Genomic DNA, 27,254 nt, shown 5'->3' with positions numbered 1-27,254 from the left:
GACACTGAACTTGACATGCACAGTCAGTGTGGAACCTCTAGATACCTAGTACCTATAGCGCACAGGGTCCTATGAACCCTTCTGCCAGCTTCCCCTAGTGGTGGTGTACTGTGTGTGTGTGTGTGTGTGTGTGTGTGTGTGTGTGTGTGGAGGGGGGGGAGAAGAGGGTGGAAGAGGTGGAAGAGGAGGAGGAGGAGGAGGAGAAGGAGGAGAAGGAGGAGAAGAAGAAGAAGAAGAAGAAGAAGAAGAAGAAGAAGAAGAAGAAGAAGAAGAAGAAGAAGAAGAAGAAGAAGAAGAAGAAGAAGAAGCTGGTACTAGCACAATATTTTTTTTTTGTTTTTGTTTTTCGAGACAGGGTTTCTCTGTGGCTTTGGAGCCTGTCCTGGAACTAGCTCCGTAGACCAGGCTGGTCTCGAACTCACAGAGATACGCCTGCCTCTGCCTCCCGAGTGCTGGGATTAAAGGCGTGCGCCACCATCACCCGGCTAGTAGCACAATATTTTGAGTGGGATTGCAGCCCTTACTCGGTTCTCAACAGTTTTCACTTGTGTTCATTTGCTTGCACTTTTAATTATGCACTGTTGTCCCACATGTACAGCCATGTAGGCCATTATGGTTAAAACAGAGAATTGCTTGCTTCATCATCACAAAACCTACTTCATGCCACTCTGCCCCACGACTGCCCACTAGAGACCACTGGTGTGCTCTCCAACTCTGGTTTTGTCACTCTGAGAATATTCTGGAAATGGAAGCATTTCAGTGTCATATTTTGAGATCAGCTTTCCTACTCCCTCAGTAAGTACAATGCCTCTGGGATTCATACAAGGAGATGTACCTAGACATAATTCATTCCTCTTTATTGCTGGGAATTATTCCATTGTGCCATACAAGCAGATGTACTTAGAAATAATTCACTCCTCTTTGTTACTGGGTATTATTCCATTGTATAATGGAATAGATTCATAACAGCTTAACCACTTGTTCACTGCAGTATTTGGATCATTTCCATTACAAACAAAACTGTTATCCGGATTCATACATATTTTATTTTATATGATTATGCATTTTGATTTCTCCAGTGTATGCTTACACAACTACTAAGATATATAATGAGTATATGTTGAGTTTTATAATAAATAACCCAAGTATTCCAGCATGGCAATGTTATCTTATTTTCCCATCAGTAAGGAAAGAAAGATCCAGTTTCTTTGACTATTAACATTATTTCTTTTAAAAGAATTTTGTGCCAACAGAGCTTTGCTTGCATATTTGTCTGTGCACCATGTGCATACATGCCTGGTGCCACCAGAGGTCAGAAGAGGGCATCAGATTCCTTGGAACTAGCATTATGGATGGTTGAGTCTCCATGTAGGTGCTGGGAGCCAAATATGAGTCTTCTGCAAGAGCAGCAAGTGCTCTTTTGAAATTTTCATTTTTATTCTTTACATACATTACATCCCAACCACAATTTCTCCTGCCTCCTCTTCTCCAACCCCCATCTCCTCTCCCCTAAACCCACTCTTCTGCTTCCCTTAAAAAAAGAAAGAACAGGCCTTCCAGGTAAATTAACTGGACAACGTAGCAAATCACAATAAGACTAGGCATAAACTCTCATATTAAGGCTGGATGAAGTGGCACAGTAGGAGGAAAAGGGTCCCAAGCTCAAACAAAAGAGTCAGAGATACCTCCCATTTCTACTGTTAGGGGCCCCACAAGAACACCAAGTTATGCAACCATAATGTATATGAAGACTCAGACCATACAGGGTCCTTGATTGTCATTTCAGTCTCTGTGAGGCCCTACGAGTTCTGCTTAATTGATTCTATGGCCCATGTTCTCATGGTGACCTCAACCCCTTTGGCTCCTAGAACCCTTCATCCTCCTCTTCTTCAGGGTTCCCCTGGCTTAGCCTAGTGTTTGGCTGTGGGTCTCTGCATCTGTGACTGTCAGTTGCTGGACGATGTATTTCTAACTATAACTGGGCTAGGCACCAGTCTATAGGTATAGTAGACCACCACTAGGAATCATTTCATTGACTTTTCTTCTGCTAGTCATTTTTGGTTCTATTCTGGGTCTCTGGGCTGACAAGCCTCTTTTCCTGGCCATCCATGCAATGTCAGGATTGGGCTCCCTCTCATGGCGTGGACCTCAAGCTGGACCAGTCATTATTGGTTGGCCATTCCCACAGGTTCTGTGTCACCTTTCCCCCAGCACACCTTGCAGGCTGGACATATTGTAGGTCGAAGGTTTCATGGCTGGATTGATGGCCCAGTCTCACTGCTTCCTTGCCTGATTATAGAAGATGGACAGTTCAGGCGCCATGTATCTCATTACTAATAGAGTTCACTACGGTCATTCTCATAGATTCTATGGAGTTTCCACTGAACTAAGTTTCTACATTGCCTCTCAAGTGCTCCCAAATTCCCGTCATCTCTCCCAGTATTATCTCCCTCTATCCCCATTTCCCTTGCCTGAATCCTTCTGCTGTCCCCATTCCCACACATCCAAGTCCACCTTCAGCTGGGTGGTGGTGGCTCATGCCTTTAATCCCATAACTCAGGAGACAAAGGAGTTTGAGGCCAGCATGGTCTACAGAGTGAGTTCCAGGGCTATCTCCTTAGCTACTGAGAAACCCTGTCTTCAAAAACAAGCAAACAAAAACAAAACAAAAACCCACAACCACCTGCAAAATCTATTCCTTCCCAGGGAGGTCCATGCACCCCCCATCTTGAACCCTCTTTGTTACTTAGCTTCTCTGGGACTGTGGATTGTAATATGAGCATCCTTTACTTTACAGCTAATATCCACTTACAAGTGGGTACATACCATGTTTATCTTTCTAGGTTTGGGTTACCTCACTCAGGATTGTTGTGATCCAGCTGCCCTCACTCCCCCTGACCGACAGCTGAACTTCCTTGTGGTCTGTAATTGACAAGGATGTCTGTGTTCTTTCTGGTTGTGGTTTTCCACAGAAACAGTAGAGGTATAAAAGGCTTTAGCTCAGGAAAAAAAATAAAGGTTGCTGTTCTTCCACCTGAAAAGAAGCCTCAGTGTCTTGATCCTGGCAGCCCCTGTCAGTCTCGACTATCCAGGCTTTGCTGGTGCTGCAAGTGGAGCTTCCACTGAGATCTGGAAAGTGGGGATTTGTGAATGAGATTGCTCAGTCTGCTGGCTAAATCGAGGAGCGTATTGGAGAACATAATGTGTTTTTTTTTTATTCATCTCCAGAGATACTCTGAGGGACATCCTCCAAAAGATTAGCAAGTATAAAGAGGTGGGAAGATGAATTGAAAACCTCAAAATGTAACTAAAACTCTTAAAGCAGCAAGGCATGAAAGTAACAAGGAAGACAGCTGAAGATTTTGTACAAACAATAGCTCAAATTAGCCCCTGGTTTATTATGGGAGGGGGTTTAAATGTTCCAGACTGGGAACAAGCCAAGTCAGATTAAAAGGAGTATGTGTATCTTCATCCCCAGAGATGGTCTGAGGGATGCCCTCCGAAAGACTGGCCAAAGGGAAGTAATAAAGAGGAGGCAGGAGGTGAATTGAGGGCCTCAGAAGATAGAATGTGTAGAGATGTATGCTATTGTGTTGACTGTGTTGTCTTTTGTGTTCTGGACTGGAGAAAGACATTTGATTCTGGGAAGTGCTAAGAAAGGTATTTTGACATTAAAATATGGGCCTAAGGATTTGATGCTTTGGAAAAGAGGTTCTGCTTTTGTCTCCACAGAGGATGAGAACCTGTGGATTCATTGCAAATTTATCTGGTTTGATTCACCGAGACCCCATGAAATGTTGATGTAAAATACCCCCAAGAATGCAGCACCCCCGTTCAGCAGGAAGTAGCCAGACAGGTTGACAATGCTCAAATTCCCTAAAAGATTGTTAAAGTGGGGCCCCTTCAATGGTTCCAGAGCAGGAGCAGAGCAGCTGGAGCAGAGCTTTGATAGGTGGCTGTGGTGAAATGCATGTTGCCCTGGCCCAGTCGGGTGCCCGGCCTGGGGGACACCACGGCAGTGTCAGGAGTATCAGCAAATATGGCAACAAGTGCTGGACCATAGAAGATCGGCAGGAGAGAGACCTTGGAATCACCACAGCTGTGACTGCCATTATTGCTATCTCTGCTACCACAGATACTGCTGTCAGAATTGCTCTTTCCCAGACTGTGCAGACGGCTGAGACTGTCAACCAGCAGGCTGAAAGAGTCAGCAATGCTTTGGACATTCAAAATGGTCTTAATGGACATATTCAATTGGGCATATTGACCTTGAACCAACAAGTGGCTCTGGTTCAGGAGCAAGTGGACTATCCAATGGAGCTCACCATTTTTAGCTAGATTAGTAGCCAACAGACCTGAGTTTTGTAGCTTTTTATCTATCATTGGAGCTCATGAATTGTGATTTATTTTGGATTTCTTAGTTAGTACAGAGGAGAGCAGTTCTAGGCATGGAGTTTTCTAGCATGTGGGTATCCAAATGTTTCAATAGTGTTTGTTAAGCCCACCATCTTTCCAGGATAGTTTTTGTTTTTTTGTCAAAACAAACAAACAAACAATAACCAGTCAAACACATTTAAGGAGAGGATTGTGACATTACCTAGAACCCAGGGAAAGATGAAGCCACCAAAATATGGATTCTGGACCAAGGACAGAGTTTCCACAGTGGAACTTACACAGACAACAAATTTCCCTTAAATTGTTGTGGGCAAAACAGAACGTGTCTGTCAATCCATGCAGAACCTCAGAAGCTAGTCTGTGACCTCTGACTAAAAGGAGACTTCAGAGCGTGGATAGATGCCTGTGGCCATATGGTGCCCCAGCAGGCATGGGGGCTAACATCTAAGGTGCACAGATGGGACTGAGGGGACAATGTGGGGACATGTCAGCAGGGCAGAGCCAGCTCTTCTGCCTGTCTTGTGACTAGGCCCACAGTGTCACACATTCAGGTCTTTATATATATATATGACAATTTAAATTTTTATGCATAAAAGTTTATGAAAAACTATTACTTGTTTAGAGACATTTTGACTGAGGGAGCCATTATGGGACTAACAAGAAACCTGGCACTTGAGAAATTCCCAGGAATCCACAAGGTTGACCCCAGCTAAGACCCTAAGCAATAGTGGAGAGTGTGTCTGAACTGGCCTTGCTCTGTAGTCAAATTGATGAATATATTAAAGTCACCATAGAACCTTCATCCAGCAGCTGATGGAAACAGAGGCAGAGACCTACAGCGGGGCACTGGGTTGAGCTCCCAACCCAGTGGAAGAGTGGGAGGAGGGAGAATATGAGCAAAGAAGTCAAGACCATTATGGGGACACCCACTGAAACAGTTAACCTGAGCTAATGGGGGCTCACCAACTCCAGCTGGACAGGGAAGGAACCACCATAGGACCAAGCTAGACCCTCCGAATGTGGATGACAGTTGTATGGCTGGGCCACTGGCAGTAGCACCAGGATTTGCCCCCTGTTGTTTGTACTGGCTTTTTGGAACACATTTCTCTTTGGATGGATACCTTGATCAGCCTGGATATAGTGGGGAGGGCCTTAGTCCTTCCTCGGAGCAATGTGCCTTCCCCTCTCTGGGGAGTGGATGGGGGTGTTGGGGGGAAGATGGAAGAAATGGGAGGAGGGGAGGGAGTGGGAACTGGGATTGGTGTGTAAAATGAAAAAAAGGTAGTTTGTTTTCTTTTCCCACAGGACATGGTACCTTGCCCTCTCTTAGGACTGGAGGGGGAGAGAGGAGGGTGAGTGGGGGAGCGGGAGGGAAATGGGAGGACGGGAGGAAGTGGAAATTTTGAATGGCATTATTTACAAAGCAATAAAAAATTTAAAAAATATATAAAATAAAAAACTGAGCATTTCAATTGTAAAGCATAGTAAGTATACTTATTAAATACCATTTTCTAAAATACAACTTTAAAACATATAACATACTTGTTTGATCTCAGTACAATGGATTCAAGACCAAGTATACATGTTGCATGCATCAAGGCTAGATTATAACTTAATCACAGTCAGCATCATCTTCGTAGTCGTCAGCATCATCTCCACGTTTTCTTTCAAGCGCGTTTGTGGACCCATTGGCTGTATTTTGTGATACCATATTCATAGTATTGAGAATGTTCTTGGACCCAATTAATGATGGATTAGCCAGAACATTCTGAACTGCCAGGGCTGCGGGAATTGAAGCTTTCACAGCTGGGGACCAAGGAGACTGTGAAGAGGGATCTGTACTGTAAACCTTTGTCCTGTGAGGGACATTAGGGTGCCTTCTTTAGTTGAGACAGACATGGTTTGTGGAGTTGGTGTGCCTAGCATGGGAGTACTGGGTCTGCTAGGAACTGAACTAGCACTTCCCCATGGAATGATTATTCTTCCTGCAGGAGTAGGTGCCTTTTTCTGTAACGACTTAAACCTATAGATTGGGGCAGTTAAGCAATAGATGTCAGGAAACAATCTAGGATCTGAGTATGGCTTGATCAATGGCAAAGGGGTTTGATTTCTTTGTCTTGCAATATCTAATAAAAGATCTCTCCTGATAGGAGAAGGGAGAGGCTGATTGGCCCGGGACTGGATTGCCGATCACACAGCATCTGTATCAATAGCAGCTTTCTTAGCACGGCTGGGATACACTTTAGCATCATCCAGAATTGTGGTCATATATCAGAAGGCAAGCTCCAACATCTGATTTGTAACTCTCGGCTCATATTCTGTAATCCCCAGTCCCTTGGGGAACTGTACCAACACCTGTGCTTCTCTGCGCACGCTCGTGGGAGAAGCCATCCTGTCAGACTCCGTGATATCCAGTGATCAGAGTCACCCACATTAATGCTCTTCAGTCCTGATCTTGATGCAAGTTCTTTGCTGGTGTGGTTTTTCAGTGTGGTTTTTCCAACCCCTGGTGTACCCGTGAGCAGGATGTTTGGAGGGTTCATAGTCCTCCTTCATACACAGCTGGCACCTTGGCTCACATGCCCAGCATGCTCTCCAGGTGGGAGCCGGAGAGCCTTGTTGTCCTTATGATAGGCAATGGGAGCATCCTAGATTAAGATCCTTTTCTGTAGCAGTTTACTGTCCTGGCTGCAAAGTCTTTAACACTCCCATTGCTCATCAGAATCAATTTTCCTTGGTCTGTGTCAAAGTGTGTCCGTGTCAAGGTGCCGGGTAATACTAAAGCCGGCACCTTGACACACTCTCCATTGATTTACATATATCCTTTTCCCAAAAACTAACCCTAAAAACTAAGTCAGCCACCCGTTATCAGTTGATCTCTTGGCTCAGTGCCCACCCGACCATCCCCCACTCTATTCATTTCAATTGGTCTTGGTCTGTGTCAAAGTGTGTCCGTGTCAAGGTGCCGGGTAATACTAAAGCCGGCACCTTGACACACTCTCCATCGTGTTCTGGGACAGTTTCAGCCAGCAGATGGCAGTGTGGCTCTTAATCTTTCCTTCAAGAAGTATCTTATGGACCTCAGTCTAGGTTTTAGAACTGCCTACATTCAGGGTTGGTTGTCCCTCCCCATTCAAGCTTCTCTGTGCACACCCTCACAGAGACACCTATAGGGCGGTCTCCTGGGTGATTTCAAATCTAATCAGGCTGACAATGAAGATTGGCCATCATAAGCATTCCCCTTGTGTGCCTGTCGCTGTCTCTAACTCTGTCTCTGCCTGTCTCTAACTTTTTCTGTCTCTCTTTGTGTGTGTGTCTACTTAAAAACTTCCTCCCGTGAATTTGATGCCAGGGATACACTGTATCTATATCCATCCATACAACTGGTCCTCAAGATTTAAACCAACTGTAGATTCCCACAATTTGGGAGGTTGACACTGGAAAGAGAGAGAGAGTCTGAAGTCAACTTGAACTATACAGCAAAACTCTGTCTTGGAAAAACCAAACAAGGGGTTGTAGATACAGCTCATTGGGTAGAGCGCTTGCTAGTATGCTTGAAACCTTCAGTCTTCAGACCTTCATAAAACTGAGCTTGGTGGTGGAAGAAGTTCAAGGTCAGATTTAGTTACATGAGACCTTGTCTCAAACCCAAACTCTCCCTCTTTCTTGGAACCAGCACTTGGGACTCTAGTAGTGTTGTGACGGGTGTCTTTGGCCAGAGAAATCCCTGCTCTGGGGTTCATAGCAGCGCTGCCCCAGGCTGAGCCTTTAGCTGTGCTTCTCACCATCCTGGGCTTAGCCTGGGATACCCTGCACTCCCTTGCTACTGCGGTCACTCTGTCTTCGGCTGCTCTTCTCTCCCATGATCCCCTGAAAGTCACTCATGTCCCAGATGAGAAGAGGGGTTTGCTGTGTTCCGTATTTTTTAATCTGCCACTGCTGCCCTGTCTATCTGTGTCTCCCCTCGGGAGTCCCATCCACCTTTCAAGTTCAGATCTAGCGTTGCATCTGTCTAGTGGAGGAAGTTCCCCATTCATCCAGCTGTACCACACATGCAAGGACTTGATCTTTTCAAATCCTCTTTTTGTGAAATGTGCAAAATTGAGAAATTGTCAAGGAAGTGAATGATTTAAAGAAAATTCAAGCTGAGCTTCAAGTTCTTGCAGGGTGTTAGTTTCTGTCACCACCAAGGACAGGAGAGAAGACAGGATCATGTGGCTGCTGGCTGCTCTGCTCTTCTTCCTCACAGGTAAGTAGCTGGGGCTTTAAGACATCACAGTGAGTTCAAGGACAGTCTGGTCTACATAGGGAGACCTGTCTCATAAAGCAAAAGAAACTGATAGGGTGTAATGTAGTGATACTCCATTTGTACTTTAATAAATACAGCTTGCCTGAAGATTAGAGAGTAAAACAGCCCCATTGGTCAGCCTTACAGACCAGGCAGTGGTGACACGCACCTTTAATCCCAGTAGCCACATTAGTTGCCCTAGAAATTGGGCTGTAGTGGTGTATGCCTTTAATCCCAGCACTAGAGAGGAATATAAGACTGGAGGAGACAGCTCTCAGTTAGTCTCATTCTGAGATTCCTGGAGGCGGGATTGCCATTACAGACTGAGAGGTAAGAGCCAGTGGCTGACTGCTTTGCTTTTCTGACCTTCAGGCAAGCTTTATTTATTAAAATATAATAAAATATCACTACAGTACCATGTGGCATTTGCACGTGTGTACAGGATGTGGCAGTCAGGTCATGGTGGCTGCCCTCTGTCACAAGGATTTGTCACTTTTTTTGTGCTAGAAGCATCTGATATCTTCTCTATTCTCTACTCTGTTCACCACTTTTCTGAAGTCAGATTTTGCTCCTTTTGAAAAAAATATGTCTGTGAGGTGAACGCATGTGCGTATGTGTGTGCTCAGGTACATATGTGTGGGTACACATATGGTGTAGGAGGTCCTTCTATTTGTTGCTCTCACTGGTTAATAAAGGAACTTCTTTGGGCCTATAGCAGAGCTAGAGGGGAACAGAGCTAGGCGGGTGTGTGGAGGGAAACAGAATGGAATTCTGGAAGAAAGAAAGCAGAGTCAGGGAGAGAAGCCATGGATCCTCCGCCTGAGATGGATGCTGGTTACAGTTTTACCTGGTAAGCCACTGCCACGTGGCGATACACAGATTAATAGAAATGGGTTAAACTAATACGTAAGAGTTAGCCAATAAGAAGTTAGAGCTAATGGGCTAGTTATTTAATTAATATAGTTTCTGTGTGGTTGTTTCGGGGCTAAGCTAGCTGGACGGCCTGGACAAATAAGCGGGCCCTCACCCTGCAACACACATATGTACATGTGGAAACCAGAGATGAGCATTAGGTACCTTTCTCACTCTCAAACTTGTTTGTTAAGACGGGGTTTCCCTCTGAGCCTGGAGTTCACGGACTCAGTCTACATGACCAGTAATCCCAGGGATCCTGCTGCACTGACTCCACAGCTCTCATGGCTACAGACACATCTCACATCACCTGGATGTTCTCGTGTGTTCTGGGATCCAAACTCAGGTCTCCTGCTTATGCAGCAAACACTTCGCTGACCTGTCCATCTCCCCATGTTCCTAGCCCCAGAGAATTACGTTCTAGCTTCCTCATATAAATAAAACCGTGCGGTAGTCTCTTTCTGTGTCTGAATTATTTCACTTCCTCCAATTCCATCTGTGGGCTGCAAATGATGGAATTCAATCCTCTACTATGCTATTCCGTTGCATTTCTGTAGCACACTTTACTATCCGTCCATCCACATCTAAGCTGATGCTGTGTCATGGCTGCTGTGAACTCTGCTGCAGGAAACACAAGGCAGGATGTCTCTAGCAGGCTCACTTCACCCTCTGGGCTGTGTGCTTACTTTCTATTGCTCTGATACAGGCCATGGTCAAGAACAGCTAGGGGAGGAGAAGGTTTGACTTACATGTCCAGATCACCATTCATCAACGAGGGAAGCCAGAGCAGGAGCCCAAGCAGGGCAGGAACCTGGAGGCAGGAACTGAGGCAGAGACCCTGGAGCAGTGCTGCCTCCTGGCTTACTCCCCAAGGCTTGTTCAGCCTGCTCTCTTATACTACAGGGGGGACGTCACCCACAGTAGGCTAGGCCTTCCCACATCAAGAAAATGTTCCTCAGACATGTCTACAGACCAACCTGATAGAGAGGCATTTTTTTTCTTTTCTTTTAATTGATTTTTATTGAGCTCTACATTTTTCTCTGCTCCCCTCCCTGCCTCTCCCCTCCCGTTCAGCCCTCTCCCAAGGTCCCCATGCTCCCAGTTTACTTAGGAGATCTTGTCTTTAAGACACTAAGAGAGACATACATAGATCTAATTTACATAAGAAGTAGAAAAAGACAAGAGAGGCACTGTCTTTCTGCATGCCCCCAGATGCTGTCAAGCTGACAAAGGTAACCAGTGCAGGCTATTTAACACTCCCCCTCTCCCCGCCTCCTAGAGCAGTTACTGTATCATGTGGCAGTCCTATGCTTCTCTGAGGACTTCCATACTGTTTCCCACAGGTCTCTCATTTACATCACAATGCACAGCGTGTGAGACTCCCTGTCCCACATGCACTTCTACTTCTACGGTTGTTATATCTTGTCCTTTTGGTAATAGCCGTAATGACTGGGGGATGATGATGATGGCTCTCTATGGTTCAGATTCGCATCTATCTCCCTGACAGTGAATTAGAGCACTTCTCTGTGTATTTATTGACCATTTGTATCTCCTCTGAGAACTGTGCGCTCCCACTCCTCCACTCTTGGTAGGAGCGCAAACTTGTACAACCACTTTCGAAATCAGTATGATGGTTTCTCAGAATACTGGGAATCAACCTACCTCAAGACCAGTAATAACACTCTTGGGCATATACCCAAAGGATGCTTGATCATACTACGAGGACATTTGTTTAACTTTGTTCATAGCGGCATTAGTTGCGATAATCAGAACCTGGAAACAACCTAAATGTCCCTCAATCGAAGAATGGAGAAAGAAAATGTGCCATATTTACACAGTGAAGTACTACTCAGTGGTAAAAAAAAAAAGACATCTTGAAATTTGCATGCAAATGGATGAAACTAGAAAAAAAAATCCTGAATGAGGTAACCCAGATCCAGAAAGATGAGCATGATATGTACAAACTTATAAGTGGATACTAGCTGTAAAGCAAAGGATAACAAGCCTTTAGTCCACAACCCCAGAGAAGCTAAGTAACAGGGAGAACCCTAAGAGACACATACATAGATCCCCTTAGGAAGGGGAAATAGACAAGATCTCCTGAGAACTGTGTGCTCGGTTCATTGCTCGTGTGTGTGTGTGTGTGTGTGTGTGTGTGTGTGCACCTGCACATGGGTATGCACGCATATGAAAGCCTGAGGTCAAGAAACTGGGTGCCATTCTTTAATTGCTCCCCGCCTTTTTTAAATATAACTTTATTTTTGACATAGGGTTTCACTACATTGCTCTGGCTGGCCTACAACTCTTTATGTAAACCAGGCTGGCCTTGAACTCACAGAGATCTGCCTGCCTCTGCCTCCTGGATGCTGCAATTGAAGCATGTACCATCATGCCCTACTCCCACCTTTATTTTTTGAGATATGGTTCCTCGCTGAAACTGAAGCTGTCTTGGATGGCCATGGAGCTTCCAGGATCCCTTGTCTCCTCTGACCACCGCTGTGTTGGGCTGCAGGAACACACCAGCACTCCTGACTTTGTACATGGATGCTGGGGACACAAACTCAGGTTCTTCGTGCCTAGGCTTACATGGCAGGTGTTTCGTTGGCTACCCTCTCTCCTCAGCCCCTCAGTAGATCATTTTCAATAGGATTATGATTGCCGTTGGACTCTTTGAGCTGAGTTTGTGCTCATATAGTCTGGAAATTGACCTCCTGTCAGATGCAAAGTCTGAAAAGATGTTCTCCCCTGCTGGAAGGTGTCTCTTCGCTCTGTTGGTTGAGTCCTTTTAGTCTGAAATAATTACATTTAGCAATATTTGGTTTTTTACCTCTGCCATTGGGAACATATGTTGTTGTTCTTGAAGCTAATACTCTGAAGCTCTTCTTTTAGCATTTTAAAGCAGGTTTTTGTTATTGATTGGTGTTCTGCATGCTATATAAGCTTCCCACCTACTAAGCTGCCTCCGCAGCCCTTACTGGGAGCTTGGGAACTCAGATTTACGTGGATCTAAAAGAGAGAACAGGGTCTGTGTGCTGTGGGCTCTGTATCACACAGAGATCCGAATGGTTGGGGACATTTTGTCAGCTTCCAAGGCATTTATCTAAGATGGTCCCCTACAGAACCCCTAGAGACTGCTGGACTACCCGAGGTGGCCTCTGCATGGCCATAGGACGTGATTCTTCAGATGGACCTCCTGAGGGTCATGGGTACTGAAATAAAGGCAGGATCATGTCCTGTGGACAAAGTCTTCTGATACTTCCTCTGCTCCAGGAAAACACAAAGATGGTTGCAAAAAAGATCCTTTGAAATATTCTTTTATTGGGCATACAGTATGAAGAGGGGTGGATGGCAGGAAGCCATGATTGCTCAATGTCACCATTTTAACTTCTGAGACCCGTGACTAGGCTCTTCTGCCAAGTTTTGAGAATTTGACCAAGCGGATGATTTTGGGAAAGGGGTAGCCCTTCAGTGATTGTTGTTGCTGAGTTGTGTCTCTCTTTGGAACTGGCACTGTGCCCTGCCCTTGGAGTGGGAGATCAGTGGTCCATGGGTTTGTATTTTCCAGGCTGCTCCACTGCTCAGGATGCAATCACAGGTCCAAACATGGTGAGCGGTCATGAGCAGAGCTCCTTGACTGTGCAGTGCCGTTATGACTCCTCCTGGAAGGATTACAAGAAGTACTGGTGCCGAGGAGCTGATTGGAATGCATGTGAGACTCTGGTTAAAACGGATATGGAGCAGTTGGTGAAGAAGGACCGTGTGTCCATCAGGGACGACCAGACAGACTTCACCGTGACAGTGACCATGGAGGAGCTGAGGATAAGCGACGGCGGCGTTTACTGGTGTGCAATTGAGAGAAGTGGATATGATCCGAATTTTAAAGTTAATGTGAACATTGACCCAGGTAAGGAAAAATATTCCAGAATATCATGGCTGGTTTGAGGAATTGGGGGCCTTGCATTCATTGCTGTAAAATCTGACTGGAGAACGTAAACACAGTCTACTCTATTGGTCCTGTTTTCTACCGGGATACAAGGTGGAGTGGGAAGGCCTTGTCTTCCTGCCCCCACATGTGTGCCTTGCATGTTCTCACTTGTACAGATCTGGGATCTGAACTCAGAGCCTCATGTGTGCTAGTCAAGTGCTCTACCACTGAGCTAAACTCCCATCCTGAGGACCCCCCTCCCAACCTCTACCCCTTTAACAAGAAATAATAATGGAAACCACAGAAACTCCATTTCTGGTTAAGATAGAGTCATGAGGATTAGATTTGTGTCTGTTTAAACAACTACAATCAAGAATATAGACAAAAATGGGGTGGAGAGATGGCTCAGTGGTTAAGAGCACTGGCTACTTTCCCAGAACTGGGTTTAGTGCTCAGCATCTTAGGGGAACTCACAGTCATCTTCAACTCCAGTCCCAGGGGATCTGATGGCCTCTTCTGGTCTCCATGGTCACCACAGGCACATGGTGCACATAGTCATGGGCAAGCAAACACCCATCCACATATAAATAAAGATTTTCAAAAAATACATGAAACATGCAAAACTGAGTTTTTTCTGCTTACTGCACACCAGACAGTGATGAGTGAGCCCTGAGGAAGCGAGTGTTGAAAGAGGAGCTGCTGCTCTGCCTGTCCATCATCTTTCTTTTTTTAAAAAATGATTTATTTAACTTTTTATTTTTTATGTGCATTGGTGTGAAGGTGTCAGATCTTGTGGAACTGCATTTTCAGACAGTCATGAGCTGCCATGTGGGTGCTGGGAATTGAACCCGGGTCCTCTGGAAGAGCAATCAGTGCTCTTAACCGCTGAGCCATATCTCCAGCCCATGCATCATCTTTTATTTATTTATTTATTAAAGATTTCTGCCTACTCCCCTCCACCGCCTCCCATATCCCTCCCCCTCCCCCAATCAAGTCCCACTCCCTCATCAGCCCGAAGAGCAATCAGGGTTCCCTGCCCTGTGGGAAGCCCAAGGACCTCCAACCTCCTTCCAGGTCTAGTAAGGTGAGCATCCAAACTGCCTAGGCTCCTACAAAGCCAGTACGTGCAGTAGGATCAAAACCCAGTGTCATTGAATCTTGACTTCTCAGCAGCCCTCATTGTCCACTATGTTCAGCGAGTCTGGTTTTATCCCATGCTTTTTCAGACCCAGTCCAGCTGGCCTTGTTGAGTTCCCGATAAATCATCCCCAATGTCTCAGTATGTGGGTACACCCCTCGCGGTCCTGAGTTCCTTGCTCGTGCTCTCTCTCCTTCTGCTCCTGATTTGGACCTTGGGATTTCAGTCTGTTGTTCCAATTTGGGTCTCTGTCTCTGTCTGCTTTCATTGCCTGATGAAAGTTAATCTTCAGGAGGATGACTATATGTCTTTCTTTGGGTTCACCTTCTTATTTAGCTTCTCTAGGATCATGAATTATAGGCTCAATGTCCTTTATTTATGGCTAGAAACCAAATATGAGTGAGTACATCCCATGTTCCTCTTTTTGGGTCTGGCTTACCTCACTCAGGATAGTGTTTTCTATTTCCGTCCATTTGCATGCAAAATTCAAGAAGTCATTGTTTTTTACTGCTGAGTAGTACTCTAATATGTATATGTTCCATACTTTCTTCATCCATTCTTTTGTTGAAGGGTATCTAGGTTGTTTCCAGGTTCTGGCTATTACAAACAATGCTGCTATGAACATAGTTGAGCATATACTTTTGTTGTATGATAGGGCATCTCTTGGGTATATTCCCAAGAGTGGTATTTCTGGGTCCAGGGGTAGGTTGATCCCGAATTTCCTGAGAAACCGCCACACTGCTTTCCAAAGTGGTTGCACAAGTTTGCATTCCCACCAGCAATGGATGAGTGTACCCCTTTCTCCACAACCTCTCCAGCAAAGGCTATCATTGGTGTTTTTGATTTTAGCCATTCTGGCAGGTGTAAGCATACATCATCTTTCTTTAGAGAAAAATTAGTGTAAAGCTTTGGGTGGTGACTGCAGAGAAAGCTATTTAATTCCTAGTGAGAACAGCTTTAGGCCATGCCCAGAGCTGGGCTGACCTCAGGAGGAGTGACCCTTGTTTCTGTTTATATCTTTAGCCCCAGAAACTACAACTATAATATTAACAACCATGGCTCCAGTTCTGACATCCGCACAGACAACAAGGGAGAGCATTGCCAACCATGGAGAGATTCAAACCAGCACCCTCACCTGGTAAGTAGAGCTGGACCCTGGCAGCTCTTTCCCACTGGGGTATCCTTATGGCCTCTTGCCTGGGAGAGCTTCCAGACAAAACACAAGATGCCCAGGACTCCTAGGATCCACAAAACAGTTAATTTCTAGCCTAAGTTATCCCAGCATTACATGGCTATATTTATAATTTTTAAAAAGTCGCTTATCTGAATTCCAGATTGGCCTGGTCATTTTGTAATTTTATTTGCTAGACTCAGTAACTATCTTATAGAGACACTCAAGTGACTGGATTCTCATGACAAAGCCTGAGGTGGGCTCCCCAATCCTTTTACCTTTTAGTTTACCAAGACTTCCCTTCTAAGCCTCAGCTACAGGAAGGTAGCATCTTCATCTGAGTGGAGAAGAGACCGAGCCTGGTACTTGGTGTCTCCCCATGTGTTCCCTACAGAGCAGGACAGAGGGCCACAGTTCGGTCTCCTCTGAGTTAGAGAGATTCCTCTCTAACTACCTTCTGGCTCTAGCCCATTAAATAAATCCCATTGTTCCAATGCAACTCTGCCAAGAGCCAGTGTGGGGGTCTACAGAGTGCAGAGAAGGAGCGTGGGAATCTGAGGACCGTGCTGTGACAGTGTGATGCTCGTCACTCCTGAAGGTGTCCAGAGCAACTCCCAGCACATACAGCTACCTTGGCACAATTCCATCCCAGCCTGTTAGGGTCAAGTCCCCAGGTCAAGGACACAGCTAAACCACAAGTTTCTTCTCCCCCCTACAGTGAAGGCAGAGGTCATTGCTCTCTTCCTTCTACTGTGTTCTTTCTGCCTACTAAATCTTAAGGTAAACAAACATGCCTCAAAGCTTTCCTACCTTGTAGCTTCTCTTGAGGATTAGTTTTTAAATTTTCTTTCTCTCCTGGGGCTTTGGAAGTATTTCTGCTAGTTTGTTTTGCAAGTCGATGGAGTGTTAGCCATGGAGAGACAGAGGGTGCGAGGCTCCAAAAATGTAGAGTCCACGAGAGTGTGGAGCATGCACAGAGCGCTGTCCTGGGGGGCAGGTCAGGACATTTGATGCACGTTGTGCCAAGGGCAGCTCTTCCATCTTCTAGGAACACGTTTATGCTAACCTGTGACTCACGGAGGACCTGCAGTTGTAGATACTCTCCATGAGCTGAGGATGGCCTCCGGCTGGGCCAAAGAAGAAACCGAGGATGGTCCAAGAAAGGAGATGGACACCTGGGTGGGGTTATGAGGATGACAGAGAGGTGGAGAAGAGGGATCATTATTGTCAGGGTCTTTGGTCTCAAGTGCAATACCAATGTAGATTCATGTGACAGAGAGGTTGCAATCATGAACCATTTCTAGATGTAGTGTGACCCCTGAGATGTGTATCAGCTCCCACACAGTGATGATGCTGGGCAGGATCATCCAGGTGAAGAATGTAGCAGAAGCTGAGCTCAAAAGTTCAGGGAGCAGGGAAGCCCTCAGCCTGGCTGGAATGAAGACTAGGTGAGGAGGACTTCTGAGAGACCAGGCAAACAGAGAGGACAGTGGTCAAAGGGGAACTGAGGGACACCAGGCAAAGCACCCAGGGCAGGTGGTTAGCGTGCAGGCAGCGTGAGCAGCCATGCATTTGCAGGGAGCCCATCCTAGTAGTGCCCCAGGCTTGTCCTTATCTGGCCATTGAAGGATGAAATAGGATCACAAGGAAGACTGAGCCCTCTGTGCCAGGTGACTTCCCACTTTCTGTCTCCTTCATTTTCTGCAGGTTCGTGATGAGCAGCATCTACTTCAACCTCCTGGTCTTTCTGGAGCTGCCCCTGATCCTGAGCATGCTCAGTGCCGTCCTCTGGGTGAACAGACCTCAGAGGTGCTCTGGGGGAGGTGAAGTCGGCCTGGGGAAGGTCCAGAGTTCTGATGCCGCAAACAGAAAGAAACACCTCCCTGTACATAGGAAATAATCCCCCCACTCTTTCTTTTTCTCTCTCTGGTGTGTGTGTGTGTGTGTGTGTGTGTGTGTGTGTTGTGTGTTTACACATTGTAGTACATATGTGTATGTAGAGGACAAATTCAGGTGTCATTCCACTATTGTTTGAGACAGAGTCTCTCAATGACCTGTATCTTTGCCAAGTAGGCCAAGCTAGCTAGCAGGGAACTCCAGGGACCTACCTGCCTCCATTTCCTGTCTTACCATCCTAAGCACACACAAGTGCCTCAACTTTAAAACACATACACACACACTAAACACAAAAAACCCATGGGTTGTGATAAACATTTTATCGACTGAGCCATCTCCCAGCCTAGAAAAGAATATCAAGCAATGACTGTGATCAGCAGTATCATGACTCTGGGGTACTGTGGGCTCACCCTCAGACTGCTCCCCACTTCTACAGCATGGACAGCTGAGGTTCTGGAACCCCTCAGGTTGTCCCTCTCTCAGAACATCCTACTGTGCCTGCCTGGGCCTTTCTTCCTCTGATGGTGTCCAGGGAAGTAGAAAACACAAGGAAAGGTCATGTTTCTTCTTAGGGCGCCAGTTCCTTTAGGACACCTGTCATCCCAAGTCTGTGGGCCACCAGCCATGTGTTTGACCAACTCTCTGGGAAATGCAGCTTCAACTAGTGGCATAAAAGTTGGCAACTGTCATATTGGATGGAACACACCGTATTTTCTTTATAGTCAACACAACCAGTGACTTAGTGCATTCCAAACACAGATGGAGCCATCGACTGAGTCTCTGCGCCGCCTAATGGGGTTCCTATGGCGTAGCTCAGTCATGGTCCCTGAAGTCTTTGTTCTCCACCTTCTCCACCCAGTGAGACCAAATGGGGAGTTAACTGGCGAAGGCGTCTATCTCCTCAGGAATCACGAGCCCACATCACCCTGTTGACTCCTCTAGGGCCGGCCTCGACACTGGGTCATTCAGTTTTCCTCCTGTTCCTTCAGAAGCATCTATTCAATGTGTGAGTACCAGACACCATCCAAATACAAGTTTCCAAATGAGAAAGACCTGGTTAAACTCCACGGAGGAGGCTGAAAGCTTGGAAGGCAAATGCTCAGGTGGAAAACAGTTGTTTCCAGCTCTCCAGCCTCAGCTGAGTGCCACGCCCACAACATGGAGTCTTCTCATCCTCTCAGGCTCTGATGCCCACAGCCCTAACTCACACTTAGCACTTTGTTTGGGAAAAGACCCCCTGTTGGCATCGTCTCCTTGACGACATGGGTTGGACCTCTAGGGAGTCTGCCTTTGTTGGGAGGAGGCTTTTTATTTGTTCCAGTAATTCGCCTTCAGTCCACATTCAAACAATCCTAACTAAATTCAATGGAAAACACGCACACACACACACACACACACACACACACACACACAGAGACAGACAGACAGACGGACAGACACAGACACAGACACAAAGAGAGAGACAGAGAGAGATACACAGAGAGAGAGAGGACATGTGCTCAAGAGAATGGCGAAAGGCCCTTTAGAAGGAGCTGGTGGCACACTCCATTAATCCCAAGAGAAGCAGGCAGATCTCTGAGTTCGAGGCCAGCCTGGTCTACAGAGTGCGTTCCATGACTACATAGTGAAACTCAGGGAGGTCCAGGACAGCCAGGGCTACATAGAAAAACCTTGTTTAAAAAAAAAAAAAAGAGGGTAAAAAGAAAGAAAGAGGTAGGAACAGGAAGGGAGATGAGGAAGGGTGATAGTGCTGAAAATCACCAAAATTCATTGTATATACTTGTGAAGCTGTAAGAGAATTTTTAAAAATAATATAAGAAAAATTTAGAGAGGGAAGAGCGTCTCATCTGAGTGTCCCCGCCTTCTCTCGCGGCGGACTCTGTCAGCACAGCAGGTTTTACATGTGTGACACTTATTTCCCTTCTGCAAGAACCCCCCTTGGGTTAGTCCTCCGCCCTTCCGATTTGTGTGGATTCAGTGCCTGCACAACTTCTCCTTTTCTCGTTACTCAACTTGTTGCCTTGTTGGCCAACTTTCACCATGACGCAGTTTTGCCATCTTAGAGGGTCCGTGGGCACGGCACCTTTTCCTCCTCTTCTGCTGTGACTGTCTGTGGCTGGAGCCCTTGAAAGTCTGCGGTGGTGCTGAGATTGCCAGGATTCTGCTCACACTATGGAGATAGATCTTTTCTCAAGTCTTCCGGAATAGATGTCCCTGAGCAGAAATGTGAGGTGGACACTCTCCCTGGAGGGTAAAAGGGACAACTGGGGCAGGAAACCAACCAATCACTGAGCATCCTGACCCTGAACCCAGAGCCAGTGAAAGAAACACAGCCTGTATCTAAGACCTGAGCCAGGGAAAGAAACATCTTCATCCTTGAACCCAGGACCATAGAAACATGCCCTGACTCTGAAATCAGTGCCAAACAAACACACTTTGTCCCTAGAATCAGGGCCAGTGAAAGAAATATGCCCTGGTACTAAGATTAGAGGGAAAAAAAAACAGAAAGGACCAGAGAAAGAAACACAGTTTGGCCATGAAGTCAGAGCCATCTCTGCCCCTGACCAACTAAACTAACCAATCCCTGAGCAGGGAAAAACGAACCAATCCCTCTTCTCCCTGGGAAAACGCCACCCTTAAGAAACCTCTCTTCCTGTTCAATGATGGGCTGCCATTTATCTCTCCCTGGAAGAAGTTGTTGCTCAGAAACTCTTCTGGACTCCTCCTTCCTAAATAAATCTCTTTCTCAAAAGAGTCTTAGTTGACGATCTTCATTGGCTGGCGCAGAATAGAAGAACCTGCCTTGGATGTCCCTTAGGGGACTAAGCTGGAAATCCTTGCTGAGATGCTCACTGCGGGGGCGGCTGAGCAAGGCAAGTAGAAAAAATTAACAACTTTTAGCTGGAGCTGGAGAGAGACTGTTACATTTCTGCAGCGGCTACCTCTTTAGCAGCGTGTTAGCAAAAGAAGTAACATCTTAGGTGGAAGAAAAAGCCCATAGCTCTGCTAGGATGTTCCCTTAAGCAGAGCTCAGCTGTAGCGGCTCTCCAGGAGAAGTACTGTCCTATTGCGGCTCTACCCTTCCAGAGCTGTCCTATTGCGGCTCCAAGTATTTCCTGGCTTCTCCATATGTCAGGATATCTCTGCAATTCCGCAGCTTGAATGCATTCCCCTACACTCTCGTCTCCCTCAAACACTCCTGACCTGGCACAAACAGATCATGAAGAAACCACACAGCCCACTAATCCATCTTCTTTGTCACCCATGTCAGAGGCAACCAGAAGCAACTTGCTACACAGTTATGGGTAGCTGAGGTCTACGGTCCCAAGTCTAGCTGCTTCCTCTGCCTCACGGCCTGCACAGCTGGTTCTGTCCACTAAATGTTTGTATTTTGAGCAGTCTGCTTTTCTATGAGGACACCATCAAAGCTCCAACATAACAAATTAGCTTAGCCACCATACTATGTAAAACTTCCTTTATCACTGTATGCACTCATAGACTCTTGGTAAGGACCCCCAAGAAGTCGGCCCCATGCAATTTTGAACACTTGGGGGAATTTCTTGTGAGACAGGGTCTGGTCATTCCCTGCCCCCCAACCTCGCCCGGCATGTTTCTTCTCCCTGAACTCTAGAACAGACTTTCTCTGACTCCTATGTGAGCCCTGTGGTTCCAGGTCTCCAAGGCCACAGAATTACTAACCTGGGGGCCGAAAAGGAGAAGAATTGGTGGCAGCTACAGGTCCTGCCTCCCACTCATGGCCTCCTTCATCTACAAACAGTCGTATCTCCAGACCTCAGCAAAGATCATCCACAGCCTATCTGATTCGCCTTTGAATCTTGTCCTAAAAAAAAATTGTGTATATGTGCAATGGTGTGCACATAACCTATATATGCATATGTGGGGATGCCATGGCACAAGTGTGGAGGTTAGTGTGAGTGTGTGTAGTGGTGTGCAAACACACCGACATATGTGTGTTTAGGAATGCCATGGCACAAGTATGGAGATGTGTGTGTGTGTGTATAATGGTGTGCGCACACCTACATATGCATGCACGTGTGGGCATGCCATAGCACAAGTGTGGAGGTCAGTGTGTGTGTGTGTGTGTGTAATGGTGTGCACACACACCTACATATGCATGCATGTGTGGGCATGCCATAGCGCAAATGTGGAGGTCAGTGTGTGTGTGTGTGTGTGTGTGTGTGTAACAGTGTGCACACACACCTATATATGCACGTATGGCATGCCATGGCACAAATGTGGAGCTCAGAGAGCGATGCTATAAAATCGGCCCTCTCCTCATCCTTTCCTTGGGTTTCAGGGGTAGAACTCAGGGTGCTGGCTTTTGTTTACTCAAGAGTTATTCCACTCACTTACCTTTATTTTTCAAATCCTTCCTCTACCTTTTCTTAAATTCTTCAACTTCTTCCCCATGTCAAACTGAAGTGGGTCAGTGCTCAGACACATGACAAATGAGCAGCTGGTACCGCGTGTAGGGGATGGGATGGGGAGACAGATTCTGGAGCCAGAGCATCACGGGAGTCCTGAGAATACAGCTATGATACTGCCAGGTGACCCTGGTATGAGCTTATTCTTGTAATTAAAATTCTTATTTCATGTGATGTATGGGCTTATACGTATGTTTGTCTGTGTACTGTGTGTGAGTCTGCTGCCCACAGAAGCTGGAAGAAGTCAGAGGATCCCCTGGAGCTAGAGTTATAGATGGTTGTGAGCTGCTTATAATGGCTGGGAACCAAACCTGGCCCTGAGGAAGAGCAGCAGGAGCCTTTAACTGCTGAGCCGTCTTTCGAAACAGTTTCTGGCCTGTGTTTTTTTAAACAATATTTATTATTATTATCATTTTGAATTTGTGCATCTGTATGTGGGTGTGTGCGTGTGTATGCAGGCATCCATGGAACCCAGAAAAGGGTGCAGATTCCCTAAAGCTGGAGGTCAAGTGGTTCTGAGCCACCTGGGGTGGGTGCTGGGAACTGAGCTCAGGTCCTCTGCAAGAGAAGCACCCAATCTTTTTTACATTAGTTCTATTTATTCATTCATTTATTCCAGGTGTATGGGTCACTTGACTGCATGCATGTCGGTGCACCATGTGCATGCCCAGTGCCACGCAGAGGCAAGAGGAGGGTATCAGCTTCCCTGAAACTGGAGTTAAGGATGGCTGTGAGCCTCGATGTGGGTGCTGGGAAGAGCAACGACTTAAGCACTGAGCCATCTCTCCAGCCCCTGGAATTGTTTTTGACAAGGACAGACACTCTTCATCCTGTATCAGAACTCACCATAGCAATTAATAATGAAAGGGGGATGATTAACGATTCCAAGCCCACTCAGAATTGTGAAGTCTCTCTAAGCAATTCCTTCAGTATTGAACATATATTTACTAAGAGCCTAGTAAGTGCCGAGCCCAGGTATAAACAAAAAGGTGGAGTGGCTGCCCTCGTGGTGTTTACTTCCTGTCACAAGGAGCCAAACCAGCGAAGAGTGATGTAGGGTGGTCGTGCAGGTCTTCTCTAACGTGGCTTCTCATCTGGGGCCTACGGGGAGGAAAATACTGTAGAATGGTAGCAAAATAATCTACTTAAAAACCACGAAGTGTTTTTTTCAACTCAACTATGTTTATAGCAGCATTATTTGTAATAGCCAGAATCTGGAAACAACCTAAATGCTCCTGAACTGAGGAATGGATAAAGAAAATGTGGTACATTTACAGAATGGAATACTACACAGAGGGAAAAAAATGACATCTTGAAATTTGCAGCAAATGGATGGATCTAGAGAACATATTGAGTGAGGTAACCCAGACACAAAAAGACAAATATATTATGTACTCACTCAAAAGTGACTTTTAGACATAAAACAAAGAAAAAACAGCTTACAATTCATAATCCTGGAGAACCTAGACTCCAATGAGGACCTTAAGAGGGACATACATGGACCTAATCTACATGGGTAGTAGAAAAATACAAGATCTCCTGAGTAAATTGGGAGCGTGGAGATCATGGGAGAGGGCAGAAGGGGAGAGGAAGGGAGGGGAGTGGAGAAAAATATATAACCCAATAAAAACAATTTTTTAAAAATTATGAAATGAGTCAGGCAATAGAAGCACAAGCCTTTAATCCCAACACTTGACAGAGAAGGGAGGCAGATCTCTCTAAATTCAAGACCAGCCTGGTCTACAGAGAGAGTTCCAGGACAGTCAGAGCTACACAGAGAAATCCTGTCTAGGAAAAAAAAATAAAAAGAGGTGATGAGGGAAGGGGACCAAAATACAGGAAGAAACTGAATCATGAGCTAAGAGTGTTGGTCAAGTGCAAGTAGGGAAAAAGCACCTTGTGTGGCAGTCAAGGGATGTGATAAGCAGATCCATCTCTCTGTCTGGCCCATCCATCCATCATCCGTCCATCCATACATCTATCCATCCATCCATCCATCCATCCATCCATCCATCCATCCATCCTAGCCTGTTTCGTGTTGCTGTGATAAGATACTGACCAAAGCCAGCTTGCTGGGAGGAAAGGTTTAATTTGGCCTCCACGTCACAGTCCGTTTTGAAGGAAGCCTGCAGGAATTCAGCAGCAACCTGGAGGCAGAAGCTGAAGCAGAGGCCACGGGGAACAGTGCTTACTGGGTTGCTCTACATGGCTTGCTCAGCCTGCTTTCTTATAGAACCCAGGGCCATCTACCCAGGCATGGCATCACACATGGTGGCCTGAGCCCCTCCATATCCATTTACAATCAAGAAAAGATATTTTGTTACAGTAATAATGAGAAAAATAACTAATATAAGGCCTCTGGAAAGGAAGAAGAAAATAAGAAAAGACTAGAAACATAACAGCAGACAGACAATGCCTACTAAGTTTTTGTCAACTTGATACAAACTAGAGACTCCAGGAAGAAAGAACCCATATTGAGCAATTGCCTCCATCAGATTGGAAAGTTGGCATGTCTGTAGAGATATTTTCTTGTAACAATACAATATGAATGATGTCCTGGTTGCTCTCTCTTTCTCTCTCTCTCTCTTTCTCACGCACGTGTGCACACACAAACACATATACACTCAGGCACACAACACATCCAAACACACATATGCAAAAACATACACACAATCACATATACAGAATGTAGCTACCCTACCCCAAATCTTCCCTGTTTCCATGGAAACATTCTCTCCCCATCCCCTTACTTTCTTGCCCATCAATCTCAACTCCTGCGTCTGGCAAAGGCAGCATCCCTCCTCAGCCTCCTCTAAAATTGAGGTCACTTTAGAATGTGACCCTGGGGAGCCTCAAGCCTGGCCCACGTGAGAAGTCAGAACCAGAACTTATCTTTCCCAGGGCCCCTCATTCTGCTCTTTTCCAACACTGTGCAAGTCCCCTCGGGGGAATTCCTGCGACAATGTGTTTACCATCCATATTTACCACTCTGGAGGTTTAACAAGACCCAAGGTGAGAAGAGGAGACTGGCCAGGCATCCACCAGAACTGTCCCTTGTGAATGATACAGACACAGTGTGGGCTTCACTAAGTAAAGGTTATGGATCCTCTGCACTCACAGAGATGGAGCAAGAGAAGATGGTCAGCTCTCAAGTCCACTCAGGAAGTGACGTGTCACAGAGGTTGGGCAACCTGAGCAAAGAAAATGCTCTCCAGAGCTCTGCCAGGAGTGGGAAGGTTGTGAAGCCCTTAGCTGAGGGTTGGGGGACAAGTGGCATCCTCAGTCCATGGCCATGGATGTGATAGGAGTGATAGGGACCAGTGTCCCTGGGACCTGGAGCATCTTCAGAGCACTTCCTGTACTGGTTCACCTGGAGCCTCACATGGGACCAGGAAGCATAGGACAGAAAGGAGAACTAGGCACGTGAACATTGTGCTTTCCAGAAGGACACACCCACACCCCTTCTCCTCTCTTGGGCTTGGTGTGGGTGCAGGTGACATCTGAGCTGAAGAAATGGACCCAAGAGTGTTGGGAGTGTGGCTGCCTTCAGCTCTGCTCCTCTTGCAGGTCCCAGGTGAGCACGGGGACAGGGTGGGGGGCTCACAGCTTGGGACAGGGTGGGGGGCTTAAAGCTTTGAAAGGGGAACTCCTGGTGTAAGTGAGAGGGCGTGACAGTGGGATGGGAGGTGGGCGAGAGCAGCCAGCAGAGGAAGACGGGGCTTAGAGAAAAGGCAGAAAGTAGAGGAGGGCAGGAGTGGCCAGCCTGGCCTTACAGGTGTAGTCAGGTTCAGTACTGTCATGTCAGCCATACCTAAGACAGTCAGGACCTGCTGAGAGGGTTAGCTGCGAAGTCATTGCCTGAAAAACCACACAATCTCTACTGTGCAGACACATGTAGGCAGATGTGTGTGCATACCAAACACACACAAGAACTCATTCCCACAGAGGCACAAGTCCCACCCACAGAGACATACACACATATATGTGCATAGGTAAAATCTCTCTCTCTCTCTCTCTCTCTCTCTTTCTCTCTTTCTCTCTGTTTTTCTTTCTCACTGTGACACACGTACATGCACACACACACACAGTGTTGTTTCCTGCTGGGTCATTCCTTTCTCTGGACAGTATAGGTGCTCACCTCAGCCCTTACTCCTGGGTCTGACAAAGCCTGTCTCCTTTCTCATTACTTCCTACAGAAGAGAGCGCTCTCTAAGACCAAACCAAGGGAGGCCTGACCCCCATCCAGATGTGAGGGTGCAGTATTGGTGTTTGTGTTTTCCAGGCTGTGTCCCTCTGCGTGACCCCAGCACCGTGACAGGTGCCGTAGGGAATCCCTGAGTGTGCGGTATCAGTACAAGGAGAAATACAAGAGCAATGCCAAATACAGGTGCAGACGCTCGCTTCAACGATGCAATGTGATTGTCCGTACCAGAGGCTCAAAAGAAGCTAGGAGTGGCGGAGTGTCCATCAGGGACCATCCAGCAAACCTCACCTTCACGGTGACCTTGGAGAACCTCACCCTGGAGGATGCAGGCACCTACAAGTGTGTAGTGGATAGGCCATATATCATTGGCTTCTCCCGGGTGAGCGATCCCTCCTTGGGAATTGTTTCCTCCTTCAAGGTTGTGGTGTCCATGGTCCCAGGTCCCAGGTCCCCTTCATGTCCTGACATCCTGTGTCCTGGTCTGTCATTCCCTCATGAAAGAAGGAATCCAGAAACAGTACCATGGTGAGCTTGGTGAATCAGTGACTCAGACACAGGGAGTGTGAGTCCACTCGTGTCACTGTGAGAGCATGGGTGGGGTGTGCGATAGTGTATGTTCACCAATGAGTTCTTAGAACCTGTCTTTTTGTAACATCTATCTATTTGTCTGTCTGTCTGTCTGTCTGTCACCTACCTACCTACCTACTTACCTACCTACCTATTTATTTGGTTTTGCCAGTGCTGTGTGTCAATCACAGGAGAACTTCTGGCACATAGCTTTCTATTTTTTTTGTTTTGTTTTGGCATTTTTTTTATTTTTATTTTTCTTTTTTTCTTTTTTTTAATTAATTAATTTATTTATTAAAGATTTCTGTCTCTT

The 27,254-nt window shown here is 46.3% G+C and overlaps 1 protein-coding gene and 2 pseudogenes across 1 annotated transcript; 2 read left to right on the top strand and 1 right to left on the bottom strand.

Annotated features, from left to right (window-relative positions):
- Window positions 1-6,007: 6,007 nt before the first annotated feature.
- Window positions 6,008-6,792, bottom strand: LOC126500490 (transcription initiation factor TFIID subunit 9-like; annotated as a pseudogene).
- Window positions 6,793-8,546: 1,754 nt separating this feature from the next.
- Window positions 8,547-20,399, top strand: LOC126500362 (CMRF35-like molecule 3). Its single transcript, XM_050140174.1, has 4 exons — window positions 8,547-8,644; window positions 13,161-13,499; window positions 15,682-15,796; window positions 17,537-20,399. Exons 1-4 carry the CDS (start codon window positions 8,608-8,610, stop codon window positions 17,727-17,729), a joined length of 684 nt encoding a protein of 227 aa, XP_049996131.1. The 5' UTR covers window positions 8,547-8,607; the 3' UTR covers window positions 17,730-20,399.
- A 5,284-nt stretch (window positions 20,400-25,683) lies between these two features.
- The window catches only part of LOC126500366 (CMRF-35-like molecule 4), a 6,897-nt pseudogene continuing 5,326 nt past the window's right edge, over window positions 25,684-27,254 (top strand).

Source organism: Alexandromys fortis, unplaced genomic scaffold (assembly GCF_014885135.2).
Source record: "Alexandromys fortis isolate MF-2015 unplaced genomic scaffold, M_Fortis_MF-2015_v1.1 scaffold_39, whole genome shotgun sequence".
NCBI lineage: Eukaryota > Metazoa > Chordata > Mammalia > Rodentia > Cricetidae > Alexandromys > Alexandromys fortis.
This window is presented reverse-complemented; position numbering and strand designations above follow the sequence as displayed.